The sequence below is a fragment of the Tiliqua scincoides genome, chromosome 1 (genome assembly GCF_035046505.1).
Source record: "Tiliqua scincoides isolate rTilSci1 chromosome 1, rTilSci1.hap2, whole genome shotgun sequence".
In the NCBI taxonomy this organism is placed as follows: domain Eukaryota; kingdom Metazoa; phylum Chordata; class Lepidosauria; order Squamata; family Scincidae; genus Tiliqua; species Tiliqua scincoides.
Genome location: NC_089821.1, coordinates 56,458,956 through 56,473,905, shown reverse-complemented (window position 1 = coordinate 56,473,905; position 14,950 = coordinate 56,458,956). Strand labels below are relative to the sequence as shown.

The 14,950-nt window shown below is 44.6% G+C and overlaps 1 protein-coding gene across 2 annotated transcripts in view; it reads right to left on the bottom strand.

The window, feature by feature from the left end:
- The window catches only part of DUSP8 (dual specificity phosphatase 8), a 107,422-nt gene that overhangs the window by 23,822 nt on the left and 68,650 nt on the right, over positions 1-14,950 (bottom strand). The window contains exon 1 of one of the 2 annotated variants that reach the window (XM_066610122.1): positions 5,660-6,099. The exons of the other annotated variant lie outside the window; for it this stretch is intronic. Within the exon in view, the coding sequence (XP_066466219.1) occupies positions 5,660-5,777 (118 nt within the window). The 5' untranslated portion in view covers positions 5,778-6,099. Of the gene's footprint in view, positions 1-5,659; positions 6,100-14,950 lie in introns of those variants that run through there. 2 annotated transcript variants of the gene reach the window in all.

Sequence of the window (14,950 nt, the reverse complement as noted above, 5' to 3'; positions counted from 1 at the left end):
CAACAAATTTCAGCAATATAAATCAATCAATAAAACACAATGTGGAAAACCAGCAGCAGTTAAAACCTGTGTATCTGCTAATTGCAAACTGAGACCCAGAGACTGTTTGGATGGAATCTTAAGCGCACTTTCCTGGGAGTAAGTCCCATTGAACACAATAGGAGTAGACCTAGCTAGGATTGTGCCTTTTGTCTTACAATAGCAGCAAACAGAGTACCCCCCCCCCCTCAAAGGGAGGCAGGAGGAAAAAGGGGAATGGCTAAAAAGGAATGGGGACTTTTATTCTTAATCAATTTTTGGAGACAAAGCCATCAAGAGTGGCATTTTTTTCTTTTTTGAAGGGGGGGAAGAGAAAGGTGAAGATCCTGGGTTAAGCTGACACAGACCCCAAGCCTATGTAGGTCTACTCAGAAGTAAGCCCCATTTGAGTCAATGGGGCTTACTCCCAAGAAAGTGCGGAAAGGATTGCAGCCACATACAGAAAGATTATAATTCACTCCAAAGTAGACAGGGGCTGCTCACACACATACACCCAGCATGCAGATGCCACCCCTGTTCCCCCAGGCAAGACGGAGGGATGCAGGCTAAGGCATTTGGACCCCCCCCCCACTAGGAGCAGAGGAAAGCGCTGCACTGCCTTTTCAGGGTACTTACTCTTCCAGTTTGAAGCCTGGAGCGCCCCTGTGCTGATGAAATGCAGCACCTCCGCACTCTTCTCTCCTCCAGCCTTGACCAATCCCAAGATGCCCAGGGCGAGGGGCACACTGGGAAATGTAGTCCTTGGGGTGAGGTTGCACATGGAGAGAGCTCCATGATGAGATGCGGCACTTCTGCCTGCCCAGCCAGCCTTCTCTCCCACCTCCCCCCATCATGTTTCACACTGCCCCACCCACCTCACCTCACGCTGCCCCACCCACCTCGTTCTCAGCCTTGGAAAAGCAGCAAGTCAGGAGGCAGCCAGTGCAGCAGAGCAGAGCTCAGCAGCAGAGCAGCAGCTGGCCATCTCTCTCCCCAAGATGCCTGGTGACACCTCAGGAGGCTAGCCACGCCTCACTAGGGAGGCAGGACGCACAGATTGAATACCTCAGGTCTAAAGTGAGAGGGACTTCCAAAGAGCCACCACTGAAAGGACCCTGTCCCACAGTCCCACCAAATTACTTTCTGATGTCAAAAGCAGAGCCTCTGGTGATGAATGCAAAATACAAGTGAGTTTGTGTGGAAGGAGATGAATCAAGAATTTTGGACTCATAGGATTTTACATGTACAATAATAACCAGCACCTTGTATTGGCTCAGAAGCAGACTAGAAGTCAATGCATAGACATAATGTGTTCTGACCACTGAGTGCCCATAAGCAAGTCCCTTTAAAGATTCCAAGCATGAAATGAAAATAGTAGTTATTCAAGGTGGATTTATGCATACTGTAAGGTTAAATCTCCATCCCTCCATTCCTCATCTGTAATGAGGAAATCATACTTAAATACAGTCTTATTATTAAAAGGAATTAAGCCCATGGATATCATGGTAATAGAGATAATCTAAAATACTGAAAAGTACTGAAGGCTGCAGCTCAGCCATTTATATACACAGACAATCTTTTCTTGTGGCTATACAGTAATTAAGAGAATTCTTCCTTGTTGAATTGAATCCCAAATCCTGCACTTTTCCTCACACAAAAATTCCCCAAAATATACCATAGGAAAAAGTCTGGTTTAGATATTCAGTGAAATGTACAACATGCTTAACTTGTTTGTTCACACCCATCTACTGTATCTTCTTTTCCCATTTCCCCAAATATCAAATTACAGTGTTACCAAAGGCAGAGAAAGGAATGAGCTTTCAAGAAAAATCATCATATTAATCCTCAGTTAATTCAATATCTTCATATCAGAAAAAATGAACAGGGGAGAAGCCAGATTAACAGATCCAAAATATTCTCATTTTGTGGTTCCAGCTGTCGATCTCTGGGAAAACCCCAGACTTCACCACTGCATTTCCTGTAGCATCTATCTCTTGATTTGAATTTTTAAAAAATCTTTTGCTTAGAGGAGCATCTATTTTGAGCTGAGGTAACAATGAAATCATAGCGCCTGAAACCTTTACTCAGTCCTCCCTTAGCAGATCCTTTGACTTTCTCAACTGTACTTCCTTTTTGGTATCAGGTCTGCTGTCTGCCACCCAATCTCCTAAGTGTGAGACAACAGTCCAGGTTTGGTTCTTTTGTTTCCACACAAAGCAGGGAGTTCTTGAGCATGACCTTTACATTTTGCTCACTACGCAAAACCTTGCTTAGCTTAGTTTTTACAAAGGAGAATTGTCACTGCCTGAATTCTGACATATCTGCACACCTTTTGTGCATGGTGAAGAATGTGAAAGAGTACATCATTATGCTGTGTTGGGAAGCCACTGTTCAGAGTAGGACAAGTAAGCACAACAACATCAGAACTCCGCAGCATAACTGGCACACATCATTGGCGTGACATCGAATGACTCATGATTCTAATGATGCTGAAGTTCATTATTTAAGTCCATGGGTCAGGAACATTTGGTAACATTTTTCCCCATATAGGATTAGCAAAAGTCAGATTTGGCTTCCTCCCTCAGGTAACAAATGTTGTGCCCTTCCTTAGCTCATCCAATGTTGGACAATGGCCAGTTCTACATAATATCCTTTCTTGTATGATCAGAGCAGCAAGAATGTTCAGCACATTTCAGATGCAGCCTTGCTCACCCCTTGCTGAAGGGACACATTTGCTGTTTTACCAGAATTAAGTTCTTACTTCTTTTTTTTTTAATGGCAGCTAAAGCAGCATTCTGAAAAATTGGCACCTTCTCTTATTCTCTGCTGGGAGTAGCCTTCCAACTCCCCCATTATAAATGGGCTGTATGATCTTACCTCATCAAGTTCCTATTTAAATTCCATTACTGCAGTGCAAAGACACGGTCAGGTCCATGCAGTTGCTCCCCATGCAATCCTGCCATGCATCAACAGATCTACCTTCCCATTCCTTTGACAGCTCACCCCATTTCTGTTTTGCTGGCAGCATCATCTGGTATCATCCTCCCACACTAGCCTTGTATTGATCTATGGAGCATGTCCTTCATCCAACTGTGGGGAGGTGATAAGGAGGCCTGACAGAGGTAAATTTTGAAAATGGGGGTGGACTTGGTCGAAAAAGGGGGATAAGATGCACCGCAAGTGTTTGCCACACAGATTCTCCTCCCTCTGGCCTGCTCCCAGCCACCTTCCCTACCCCCTGACTTAGAACTCCCCCTCCCCACCCCACCTCTAACTTAATGGTGCCTGCAGAGCATCTTTGAGCCACTGCTGTGTGTCACACCTCTTGTCATTTGTGACAGTGGCAAATGACAGTGCAGCTTTTGCACTGCCTCAAAGGACCTTATGTTGTCAGAACACCAGTTCTGGCAATGCAAGTACCCAATAGGATTGGGGCCTTATAGTCCAAACCTAATGAAGACTAGCACCAGCAGAATACGTGATCCACCAGTGCAGGTTGCAGCAAAGCAGCCATAAAGTGCTTTGCAGCAGTGTAAGCAGCCAGCATGTCAGCTAGAGCCTTCCTGCATGTGCTGATGGATGTCAGGAAGCATGCCAGAAAAGCTAAGCCAACATGGGGTTGAACAGGGCTGGGGGATGGAAAGGAAGGGGTTAAAAGGGGAGGGGGCAGAATGAGAAGATGGGGAGGGGATGGGTAGATTGGGCCCAGGAGAAGGGCAGGTTAGGCAGTGGTGGCACCTGCCAAATCCAAACACCTTTCCTGGGCCTGATCAGCTTGCACAGGTTAACCAGGACTTGTGCCAGCAATATTGTTGGCAGAGGTCCAAGTTGACCCATAGCAGCTGCTGGAGCTTACTCCGTGGCATGGGGACAAATGTCCCCTTACTCAGAGGAGACCTCCAGCATCCCTAACTCTCTCTGGGATGCAGTGGAGGCCATGCCAACACCACTGCATTGCTGCACAGGTGTTTTGGTAGGATTGGGCACATTAGACACATTATGTACTGGACATAAGCAATTGTGACAATACTAGCTGCAGAAGGTAGGACATGAAGTAGGGAAAGCTACTGTATGAATTGAGCTAACATCTGTTGGACATGCAGTTCTGAGTTGCTTTCCTAACAGAATCAAGAAACCATCAGGACAATGGAAAAATATTCCACATTCACTGTCCAGCCAGTCGTGTTTCATTTCTGAGCCTTTGCCAACCCAGTTAAATTATTTGGAGATGCAAGAACTCATGCAAGTAGGAAAGCAACCATTAATGTTGTTTTAAAACAAAATAATTGGGCAATAGCAGTCTTGAAGATTCATCTCTCCCAAGATGCTGGTCCAGATTTTCCTATGTGAATGTGCCTCATCAGGACCAGCTTCACTGGTTCTAAGTAAAGAGAAACGTGTCATTTCCATAAATGACTTATTACTAATGACACCATCTCTGGGTTATGCATCTCATGACACAAAAAAGACACTGTAGGAGGTTTCCCATTTTGCAAAGAGTGCAGGAGTGATGGGAAAGTTTCATGATTCCACTGTTTTGCTCAAGTAGGTCATTCTACTTTTTAAAAGTTGTTTTTCATTCCTCTTCTCACCTCTCAGTCTAGCCCTGCAGTAATAAGGCACTGTGGAAGCCTTTTAGAAGCAGAGATCATTCTCAAGAGAGAAGTGCCATCAGTTATAATGAGACGGAAAGCAAATGCTGAGGGTCTGAAGCTGGGGACAATACAATATTGTTGCTTGGTCTCAGTCTATGCCTGTGCCTTTACATCCCCACTGGAGGAGAGTTTCTCTCCTCACCATCCCTTTCCCATCTGAACATTCTCTTGATAGAAAGAGTGACCTCTAAAGAAGGCAGCAGTGAATGTAAGATGCTTCCTCATGCATGAAAATGTCCCCAGGAAATTTCCACTGTTTTCTACCCTTTTGCCCTGGAGAAGTGAACATGTAGCAGGTTACATAAGAAAGGAAGAATCTGCCTTTCTTTCCTCTGAGCTCCCCCATAGCACCACAACTTCAGTGCCTTCCAATTTGCTGTGAAATTGAACAGTCCTTGTTTCCAGCTTTCCTAGATCCAATTAAAGAGGCAGCATCCCCAGTTTCTAGAGGGGAACTGCAACACTGCCCTTGCAGGACTAGAGAGGAACTCAGACAATTGCCACTTCCACTGACTGCAGATCTTCTCACCTATTCCTCTTGCAGCAAGTACCAAAGGGGATTCTGAAACAGCAGCAGATCTTCTGATTAATGGGTGTATGTATGTGTGAACTGCCACATTCTGACAGCCCAATCCTGAACACAGTTACTCAGAAATAATCTTGTTGATTTCCCTGACATTTCTGTAGGCATGCTGAGTACTGCAGCTGATGGCTGTTACCCCCAGATACTGGCAAAGGAGCAGACTGTCCCTAATGCAACCAAATCCTTAGATTTGGTGCTGTTTTTCTGTGTCCCAATGACTGCAAGATCCCAGTTGCCAACCACCCCGGGGCATTCTCTCCAAGACAGAACAGGGTTCATATTAAGGAAGCTATCTTCATTCCCCAGCCCCATAAAGCTATTCCTTCTCCCCACCAAATCTCCTCCTCCATTCACTTCCCATGCACATCCCTATCTAAAAGGAAAAAAAATCCAGGGGACCAACCTCGCATGTCCCTGCTCTCCTTCATCCGTCTCACCCTGATTTTCAGCTTCATCTGTCCCTTGTGCATGTCTGGCCAGAACTGGTCCTCGGAGGGAGCAATCATAACATCCAAAGGCATCCAGGCAGCTGGGCTGTGTCTCTCCAAGCGCTACCTCCTGCCCTCGCAAAACAACAGCTGGCGTGATGGGGGGGAGGCTTCTCTTTCCAAAAAGGGGGGGAAGGGAAGCCTGAAACACCCCCAGATCCAGATTTTAGAAGAAATGAACAGAGATGGGGAAAGGTAATGGGACAGAAATATTCCTGCCCCTTCTCAGCAGGGTTATTTTCCTGCTCTTGTCTCTCCTTGTGTATGTGCAGAACCAGCTTCAGAGAGCCTGAATGAGCTCAGCACATGAGCAACAGCCGTGCTGATCCACCAAGGAGCAGTCATAGCTAAGGGGTCAGGCATGCAACCGCATTCCTTACTCAGCACACAGACATGCAGTTTAACTGAAGGGCTACGCTACTGGCATATGGTTTGCTCAGCTGCTTAAAGAGACAACATCCCATTTTTTCTCCCAACTCTGGTGGCTGCTGCCAACTGCCAGAGACAGCAGAGGCAAGAGAAGCAGCTCTGGTGCATTGTGTTTTGACAGGCTAATATATCTGGATGGTCATATGAAGCTCTATAATGTTGTGCAGCCCAGCTAATCAATTTGTTGCACGTTCCTCATCACAGCACCAAATTGCCAATAGGAAGCAGGAGGAAGGGTTGCACAGCAGATAAAGCACTAGTCTGCACAAACTGGCATTTCCCTCAGCAATTTGCTGCTAGCATTTGATAAGGAGAGGCTGCAGTTCATACTATACCCTGGATTCTGTAACCATTTTTGCATACAAAATCCTGTATGTTATTAAAGACAGGTCTAGACAGGAATCTCATGCTGCCTTATTTTCTGGCTATTGTCTCACTTTGTTACTGAAGCCATTATTTTCAACAGCTAATTTGCACTTCTGCATGTGCACTAATTCCACTAGAACAAAGTCCAACACTAGTCCTGTGGAACTACTGGCCCTGGACAGGATCATGCAGACCCACATGCATCAAAAGGTACATATCAAGCCACTGCAATGCAGTCCAAATGACCACCATGATATGTTTGGGGATGCTTATCCAGAGCTGCACCATCACTTGAGTGCAGAAGACTGGTTTCCAGGGCAGATTACTCTCGCTGGACTGAAGCACTGTCCTTTTAGCCAGTGCTAAGCCTGGCTATTTCATTTTGCTGGAGGCCAGCTATTTCATGTTCTTATCTCAAAGTGCCTGCCTCCCCTCCCTTTCCAGAACACTCCAACAGCTTTACCAGGGAATGTATAGGTGCAAATGTGCACATTCAGCATCTATTAATAACTGAAAAAAACTGCAAGCCTGCAATGCATATATACAAAAACAGTTCTAGAACAATAAGAATAATTTAAATGGAAATATGACTTGTCTGAATGAATCTACTGGCAAGTTGGGAAACTCCATTCTACATCCTTAAGCACTTAATAACCTCCCTGCTAGATCAAACCAAGGTATCATCTAGTCCAGTACTATCTTGTTTCCAACAATCCCCTAGCCACTATCCAGAAGCATATGCCACAGGCTTCCTACACAGCCTCAACAAATCACTTAACCTTTATATCCTTCACTTGTTTGTAACATGGAGACAAAAATCAAACTCTCCCCCTCATAACGCCATTGCGAAGATACAAATATTCATGATTGCAGGATATTCAGAAACCACGGAGGTCATAGTACTGCAAAGATACCACAGCCAACTTGCATAATAAATGTTGTGCTTTTGTTCCAGAAAACCACAAATCCTCTCAGTAAGAAATACAAATAAGCGATGTTATGTGTTCATTTATATTTGGGAGGAAATACTCTTCCAACCACCTCCAGTAAGACAATTTAGAGGTAAAAAAAAAATGTATGAACCACGCTGAGGGACCAGACCAAAGTCCACCCAGTTCTGGCTCCAGTTGTGGTCAGCCAGATTGCTCCTCCAGCCCACATACAAGAAGGCAAATTCTATGCTGGAGATCATTAGGAAAGGGGCCAAAAATAAAATGGGGAGAATAGCAATGTTCTTATGTATTTAAAAATGTGAATATAACCCGTTTCTAGTATTTGTATACACAATCCTGCCATTGCTCTATTACTAGATAGTCGAACTCTCCATGGAACCATTTTCTCCACCCATAGAAACAATGCCAGTTTTGAGGGGGAAAGGGGGAGGGTTGGGACCATTGCTTAATTTCTCAAAACATGTGTGCTATCAAATCCCAATACAGGCCACCATTCTACATTTTGCCCTTCAAAATCCTACTATCAATACAGTTGCTATTCCCAATCACCCCTCCAAGGTCTGGAGATCCTGGAAGATCTGTTAAGGTCCCTACGCTTATGTGTGACAACCTTGCCCTATTGTGAGAATGCCAGTAGACAACCTTATCTTCTCCTTCCTACATTTAGGCACACCTCTGCCCAGTGCTCTGGTGCTTTTTAGGTCTGTTTATGAGTGACTGGTGACTGGTTCTATGGCTAACTGCACAGGATTACATATATGGGATAGAATGATTTGTCCCTCTAATCCAGCAATTTTCAACCAGCGTGCTGCAAATGGCCCAAAGGTGTGCTGTGGGAGTTTGGGGGAGGGTCATTTATTAGTAGGGTCAATGGGAGGTGTGAGCCCCCACCAGCAGCCTGGAGTGCCTTGCCAATTGTAAACAAACAAACCAAAAACCAAAAAAATGTGCCATGAGATGAAAAAGGTTGAAAGTCACTGCTCTCTAATCCCATAGCTTTATGAAGGTAAGGAATCTATGGCTGAACCCTTTCATGAGAGTTCAGTGTTTTTCCTTAACAGTGACATCACTCCAGATGAGGTCACCCACATTAAATAATCCCTCCCACCTTCCCACTCCATGATTGGAACCAGTATTCTAATGAGACTTGTTATTGTAACAAATATGGGATTGAACTTGATTATTGTCAGATGTGGGTTGGAGTTTAAAGAAGCACACTGAATCTACACTGGAAGACAGGGTCACTGTTTAAACAGAGGCTCTATGTGGAAATCTGAGACATTGTTCCTGTTAGCCTCCAGAACCAATAGGTCAGTCCCAACTGCTCAATATATCATGTCAACCTACTACTGTTGTAAAAGTTCCCAATTCTCCCCCCCCTTTTTTATTTGCCTACTTTTCATGAATTTTGGACCTTTCTACCACTTTAGAGGCTTCTGTAGTTCTTCAGCATCCTGAACGATTGTAAATTCATTCAAAGACAGAAACCACATTTGAGCATATTCTTCTACCCCAACTGACCAACAAACAAAGGACTTGGCTTTGTAAACTTGGCTCAGAAACAGATAATGAGACTGTGAAACCCATCTGATTTCCACAAGAGGAAAATTAAAGTGGCTCAGGTAACTTCAAGCATCCAGTCCCACATGTAAAGCCTGGTTAATGCCCATATGCTATAAAAAGCAGTGTCTCACATACCCCTTTGTGCATTTGCCTAGGTCTAATATCTGGAGCATCTGATGCTCCACAGGGGTTTGCTTGACAAACCCACTAAAGGTTGGGTCCCAGGACCAAGAATCCTGGGAAAGTGTGAGTAAGTCAGATTGGGAAAGTATCAGAGAAATTGCATCAGGAGAGACTGATCAGGGTGTCCTCTGCTATCTCAAGTTCATTTTTCAGCATGCAGTTTCTGTACCCATTGGGCAAGCTAATCATCCTCCTATAAAGGGAATATCTATTCTAAAGCAATGGCAACTTTAGACTTTTCCAATTTATGGCTTCTTTAGGTAGGTACTCAGAAAAAAGGAGGTTAGGTTTCTCAAAAAGAAAGAAATGCTTTCTGGGAACAGATTCTTCTGTTCTCTGGCCTCCCCCTCCCTGCCTGCCTTCTGCTTGCCAGAAATCAAATATGAAGTGACATAGTATTTCTGCAATGTTAGTATCTGGAGGTCTGTTCTTGAAGCACCCCTCCCCTTCCCCCCTTCCCTAGTTTCTTGTTCTTGGTCCAATTGTTACAAAAGCTGGTTTGGCAGAGTTGGGGAAGAAAGTGGGTGGGAGAGCATTCCAAAGAATAATTATAGAATCAAGAAAACAAGTCTTCTGATGATAGCATTACTAAACAGAGAGTTATAGAACACAGGCCTGGAATACAATTGACTCAGCCATGTGACCTGGCTCTGTCTCTCTCTCTGAATGAAGCAGTCGGAAACATCCACAGTTTTGGCTGGCAATTGCGTTTCCTGGTGGCCAGCCATTTCTAATGGGGGTGAAGGTGGGCCAAGCCTTACAACCAAAGATAGCCACTATTCTTCCCACTCCCTTCACTTCATGCGACTTAAAATATAGCAGTGGGGTGCATGTCAGACAATGCCCAAAAAAGGACAGATATCCTTTTCCTTGATGTGCCCCATCTTAGTCTCACTTTCCATCCCCCTTCCATGGAGGGAAGGAAGCAAGAGATCAGGGTGTAACCTGCTCACACAGGCCTCTAATCTCTCCCACCCTCTGAGCTGTTTCAGGAAGCAGTGAGAATTGGCAGCCAAGTGGCTAAGACAGCCACTAAGGCTAAAACCTCAAGGAACCAAGTTCAGGGTTTAGGTCATTAGTTGCTGACCTCTAGTCTAAATGTTCAGTTCTAGGGGTCTGGGAATGATGGGGAAAGAGAGACAATATTCAGGATACCACACCTCAACCTAGAGAGGCAACCAATTCCTAGAGTAACAAAGGACATCTGGATTTTGTGATGATCTCTTTATCTTATCCCACATGCTTCAGTGCACTTCACTTTGTTTTAGCCTAGCAAGGCGTTGGTTCATTTGTGCCTGATCCTTTATTCCAGTGGTTCAGCCCATGGCTTCCCTGATCCTTGTGGCCATTGGCCACAGCTCCCCATTACATCACCTCAGTTACCCCCAAAATGGGGGTGAAGGTGTTATAATTATACACTAGAAACAAAAAAACAGCTGCCAGAACTCTGAGGCTGCAATCCTAGCCACACTTACCTGAGAGTAAGCCCCACTGCACAAAATAGGACTTACTTCTGAGTAGACCTGGTTAGGATTGTGCCCTGAGTTTGTTAGCAGCACACCTGGAGGGTTTGGAAAGGGAGGGGGGAGAGAGAAGTGATGAATTTCCTGGGGGAGGGGAAGACTTTATTTTGTGTGTATCTACTAATTGCAAACTGATGTGAAACTGAGACCCAGAGACTGTTTGGCTGCAGTCCTAACCTCACTTTCCTTGGAGTAAGTTCCATTGAACACAACAGGACTTACTTCTGAGTAGACCTAGCTAGGATTGTGCCTTTATAATAGCAGCCAACATGCAAAAGGAGGCAGGAGGAAAAAGGAGGATGGCTGAAAAGGAATGGGTATTTTTATTTTCTAATCAATTTTTGGAAACACTCTTGACAGATCAAGAGTGGCTTTTTCTTTTTTGAAGGGGGAGGAAAAAGAGAAAGGTGAAGATCCTTGGTTAAGCTGACATAGACCCCCCCAGCCTATGTAGGTCTACTCAGAAGTAAGTTCTATTTGAGTCAATGGGGCTTACTCCCAGGAAAGTGTGGATAGGATTGTAGCCACACAGAGCAAGATTACAACTCACCCCAAAGTAGATGGGGGCTGCTCACACACACTCACCCCAACATGCAGATGCCACCCCTCTTCCCCCCAGGCAAATGGAGAAATGCAGGCTGTGGCATTTGGACCCTCCCCCCACTAAGAGCAGGTTGGGCTCCCTCCTTCCCAAGCTGAGGAAAGCGCTGCGCTGCTCTCTCTAGGTCAGGCTTGCCTCCCGGTTTGATGCCTGCCAGGAGCATGCCCTGTGCTGATGAGATGCAGCACCTCTGCCGCTGCCCAGTCAGCCTTCTCTGGGTTTGGAGGGGAGGCTCCCCCACCTCCCCCCACCATGTTTCACAAGCCCTCCCCGCCTTACACATCTCCTTCACAGCCACAGAAAAGCAGCAAGTAGGGAGGCAGCAGGTGCAGCTGAGCTGAGCTGCTACAGCCACCTCTCCCCAAGATGCCTCAGGACGCCCCTGGAGGCTAGCCACGCCTCCCCAGAGAGCCCCGATGCACAGCTTTATTCCTTTCAGTGTTGCCATGGAAGTCAATCTGAGTTGAGTTATCCAAGTACAGTAATCTGATCTTGTCTAAGAGATTCATGGATGAGACTTACAAATCAGGTTTGCTTCGCTTCTGCTGCCTCTTTCAACATTCCAACTCAATACTTTTTCTGGATATGGAAGAATACAATTCAGACAGACAGCTTCTTAACTGATCTAGAATAAAAGCCAGTCACACCCCTATGGGAGATGCATCAAGCATGTCATGTGGAGAAAAGTATAGTTTTCATTACAGTTTGTTACAGACTCAGGGTTATTCTTTTTGAAGAAGAGGTATTAAAATTCTGCTTGTTACAGGAACAAGCAAGAAAAGTTTATTATAAATATCATCAGCCATATCTCTCTTTAAAGACAATGCTTTATCTTACAAGGTGACCTTTTGTAGGCTTAGCTAAACTGCAGAAGTATGTGCAGTACTGTCAACTACTTCGCACAGTAGGCCTTTTAGAACTTAATTCATTCCTGCTGCTTCCTCCAAAATTCTTCCTTCAATGCCCCTCTTTTCTCTTCCCAGGATTATGCAGCATAAAAACTGAACGGATCTGAAAAATTGAATCTAAACCACATTAAATTAGGATGACCTTGTATATTATATTTTAGTGGCTAAACCACAGAAAGCACTGAACACCAACCTTAAATTCAGAGCAATGAATCTGACACTACCAGTGACCTGGGTAAAGTTACCCCACTTTGGATTACATGTCAATCACCAACCTAAGGAATAAAGAACCCTTAGTCAACTGGTCTGTGGGAACAAGCTCAGAAGGCAGGTCCTTGCAGTGTGGGTTCTGCACAGCTGTTTTCCCTTCTGAAGACTCAGAGTTCATGTAGACATTGTACTATTTATACAACTGCTGGCTTGGCACCTCAACTGCAACAGTCACCCCTTCAACCCATAGGAAGAAACCAATCTTGCCTCACAAGCCAATAGATGGTTTTAAAAAAAATGTTTTTAAAGGATACAATGTGCCGACTGGATTCAACAGATGGCTTTAGTTGTAACTAATTACAAAAAGAGGGGGATAACCAAGATATTTGCAGAAGCTTCAGTGGATGTAGGCAAGCCTTCAGCCTGCTTAACCGAGTATGCAGGCAGATCCCAACACAATGTGAAACAAACACAATCCCAACAAAATGTGAAACTCCTATTGGAAGATGGTTGAAACAAACATCTAATAAAAACAAACCTTCATGCAACAGGCTTCAACAACAGAGCTGGCTGCTCTCAGTGCTGGCTCTCTGCAAATTGACATGTCTATCTCCAAAAAAATGGTTGCCAACCTTCAGTCTCGAAAGACTATGGTATAAGCCTACAGCACCTGGTATTCCTAAGTGGTCTCCCATCCAAGTACTAACCAGGCCTGACCTGCTTAGCTTCCAAGATCAGACAAGATCAGGGATGTGCAGGGTAACAGTTGCTGCATATCTCCAAAAGCATTCTGTGGAATTACATACCTCTTTTCTTTCAGAGCATGTATGCTTTACATGCATAAATGTTCACGTACAACACATGTTCATGAACATCAAACCAAATGTTCAGTGTAACAGTTTGTAAACTGTTGCTCTGAAGCGGCTGATTTTTATTTACTTGTTTTTCTACCAAATTTCTCAAAGCAAGCACAGCACAGTAAAAGACAACACTTTCAATACTGTACAAATAACACAATAAAATGTTTTAGGCCACAATCCTAACCCACTTTCCAGCACTGACATAAGGGCAATGCAACTCCGAGGTAAGGGAACAAACATTACCTTACCTTGAGGAGGCTTCCATGACTGCCCCCCAGCTGCAGGATGCAGCACATGCCCCACTGGCACAGCTATGCCAGTACTGGAGTGTTGGTTAGGACTGCACCCTTAAAATACTCAAGGTTCAAATCAATTTAAACATAAACCAGGAGGCCATAATTTAAAATGGCAGCTCCTAAATATTTATAGATAAAATGCAGGTCTAAATATAAGTTTCTATAACCCCTCACAAAAGTGGAACTGGTGTACTTCTGACATGATGGAATTCCACAACTGTGGGACTACCACCAAGAAAGACCTACCACCAAAAGAGACCAAATGTCCTTCTAACATTGTTCCACCTTGACACCCAGCTACATAAATAACATTTAATAGAAGTAGTAGTAATTAGTAGTGAAAAAGTAGTAGTAATTAGTAGTGAAGGAAATAGGAATATTGGTTCAGAGGAACATAGGTCATGTTCTCCCTTTAGTTATAGTTTCTCATATTTGAGGATAGAGGCCTAGCACTGGTAACAGGTTTCTGGCTTTGCCTGTTCTTACCTTCATTGTTTTTGTATAATGAATGTGTAAGGGGTAGTGCATATGTTCATCCAGGTAACCAGGAACTCTGCATTTATGCATTAGGGCCCTATTCTCACCTTAGGGAAAGGGCTAGCAGAAACTGAGCCCTGCTGCTTGCTGGTTTATAAAGTTTACGAGAATGTTTGGTGCCTTGTTCACCTTGAGGGATAGTCACTAGGTCAGTGATTTTCAACCTTTTTCATCTCATGACAAGGTGCTAAAATTGTCAAGGCACACCAACCTCCGGAAGGTTGTCTGAGCCTCCCAGAAGCAGCGCACATCTGCATGCTGCCTCTGCAAGACTCAGACTGTTGTTAAGTGATGCACAACTGTAAATGACCCTCCTCCAAACTCCCATGACACACCTGCAGACCATTCACAGCACACCAAAGTGCCGCAGTGGTTGAAAATCAATGCACTAGGACCAGGGGTATCAAACTCGTTTCATACAGAGGGCCAAAATTAGCATTCAGGGCTTCATCTGAGGGCCGGAAGTGATGTCAGTAAGCAGAAAGTGGTATCATTAAGCAGCTAATGGCCAGAAATTAGACCCTGTTCTCATATAGAAACTCGTTAACTGCAAATGTCAGAAGAGAAAGTATGCAAATCTTGATTATATTTCAAGATTTGGGAAAGCCCAATTTTCATGTGGGCTGCCATTTCAGTTGTAACACCTCAGCAGCTGAGAGCCTAAGGGCTGGATAAAAAGCTTCCGGGGCCGCAACCAGCCCTCAGGCCTTATGTTTGACACCCCTGCACTAGATGGACCATTGTTTATAAAAAGGATGTCCCTAGAAGGGGGGGGGG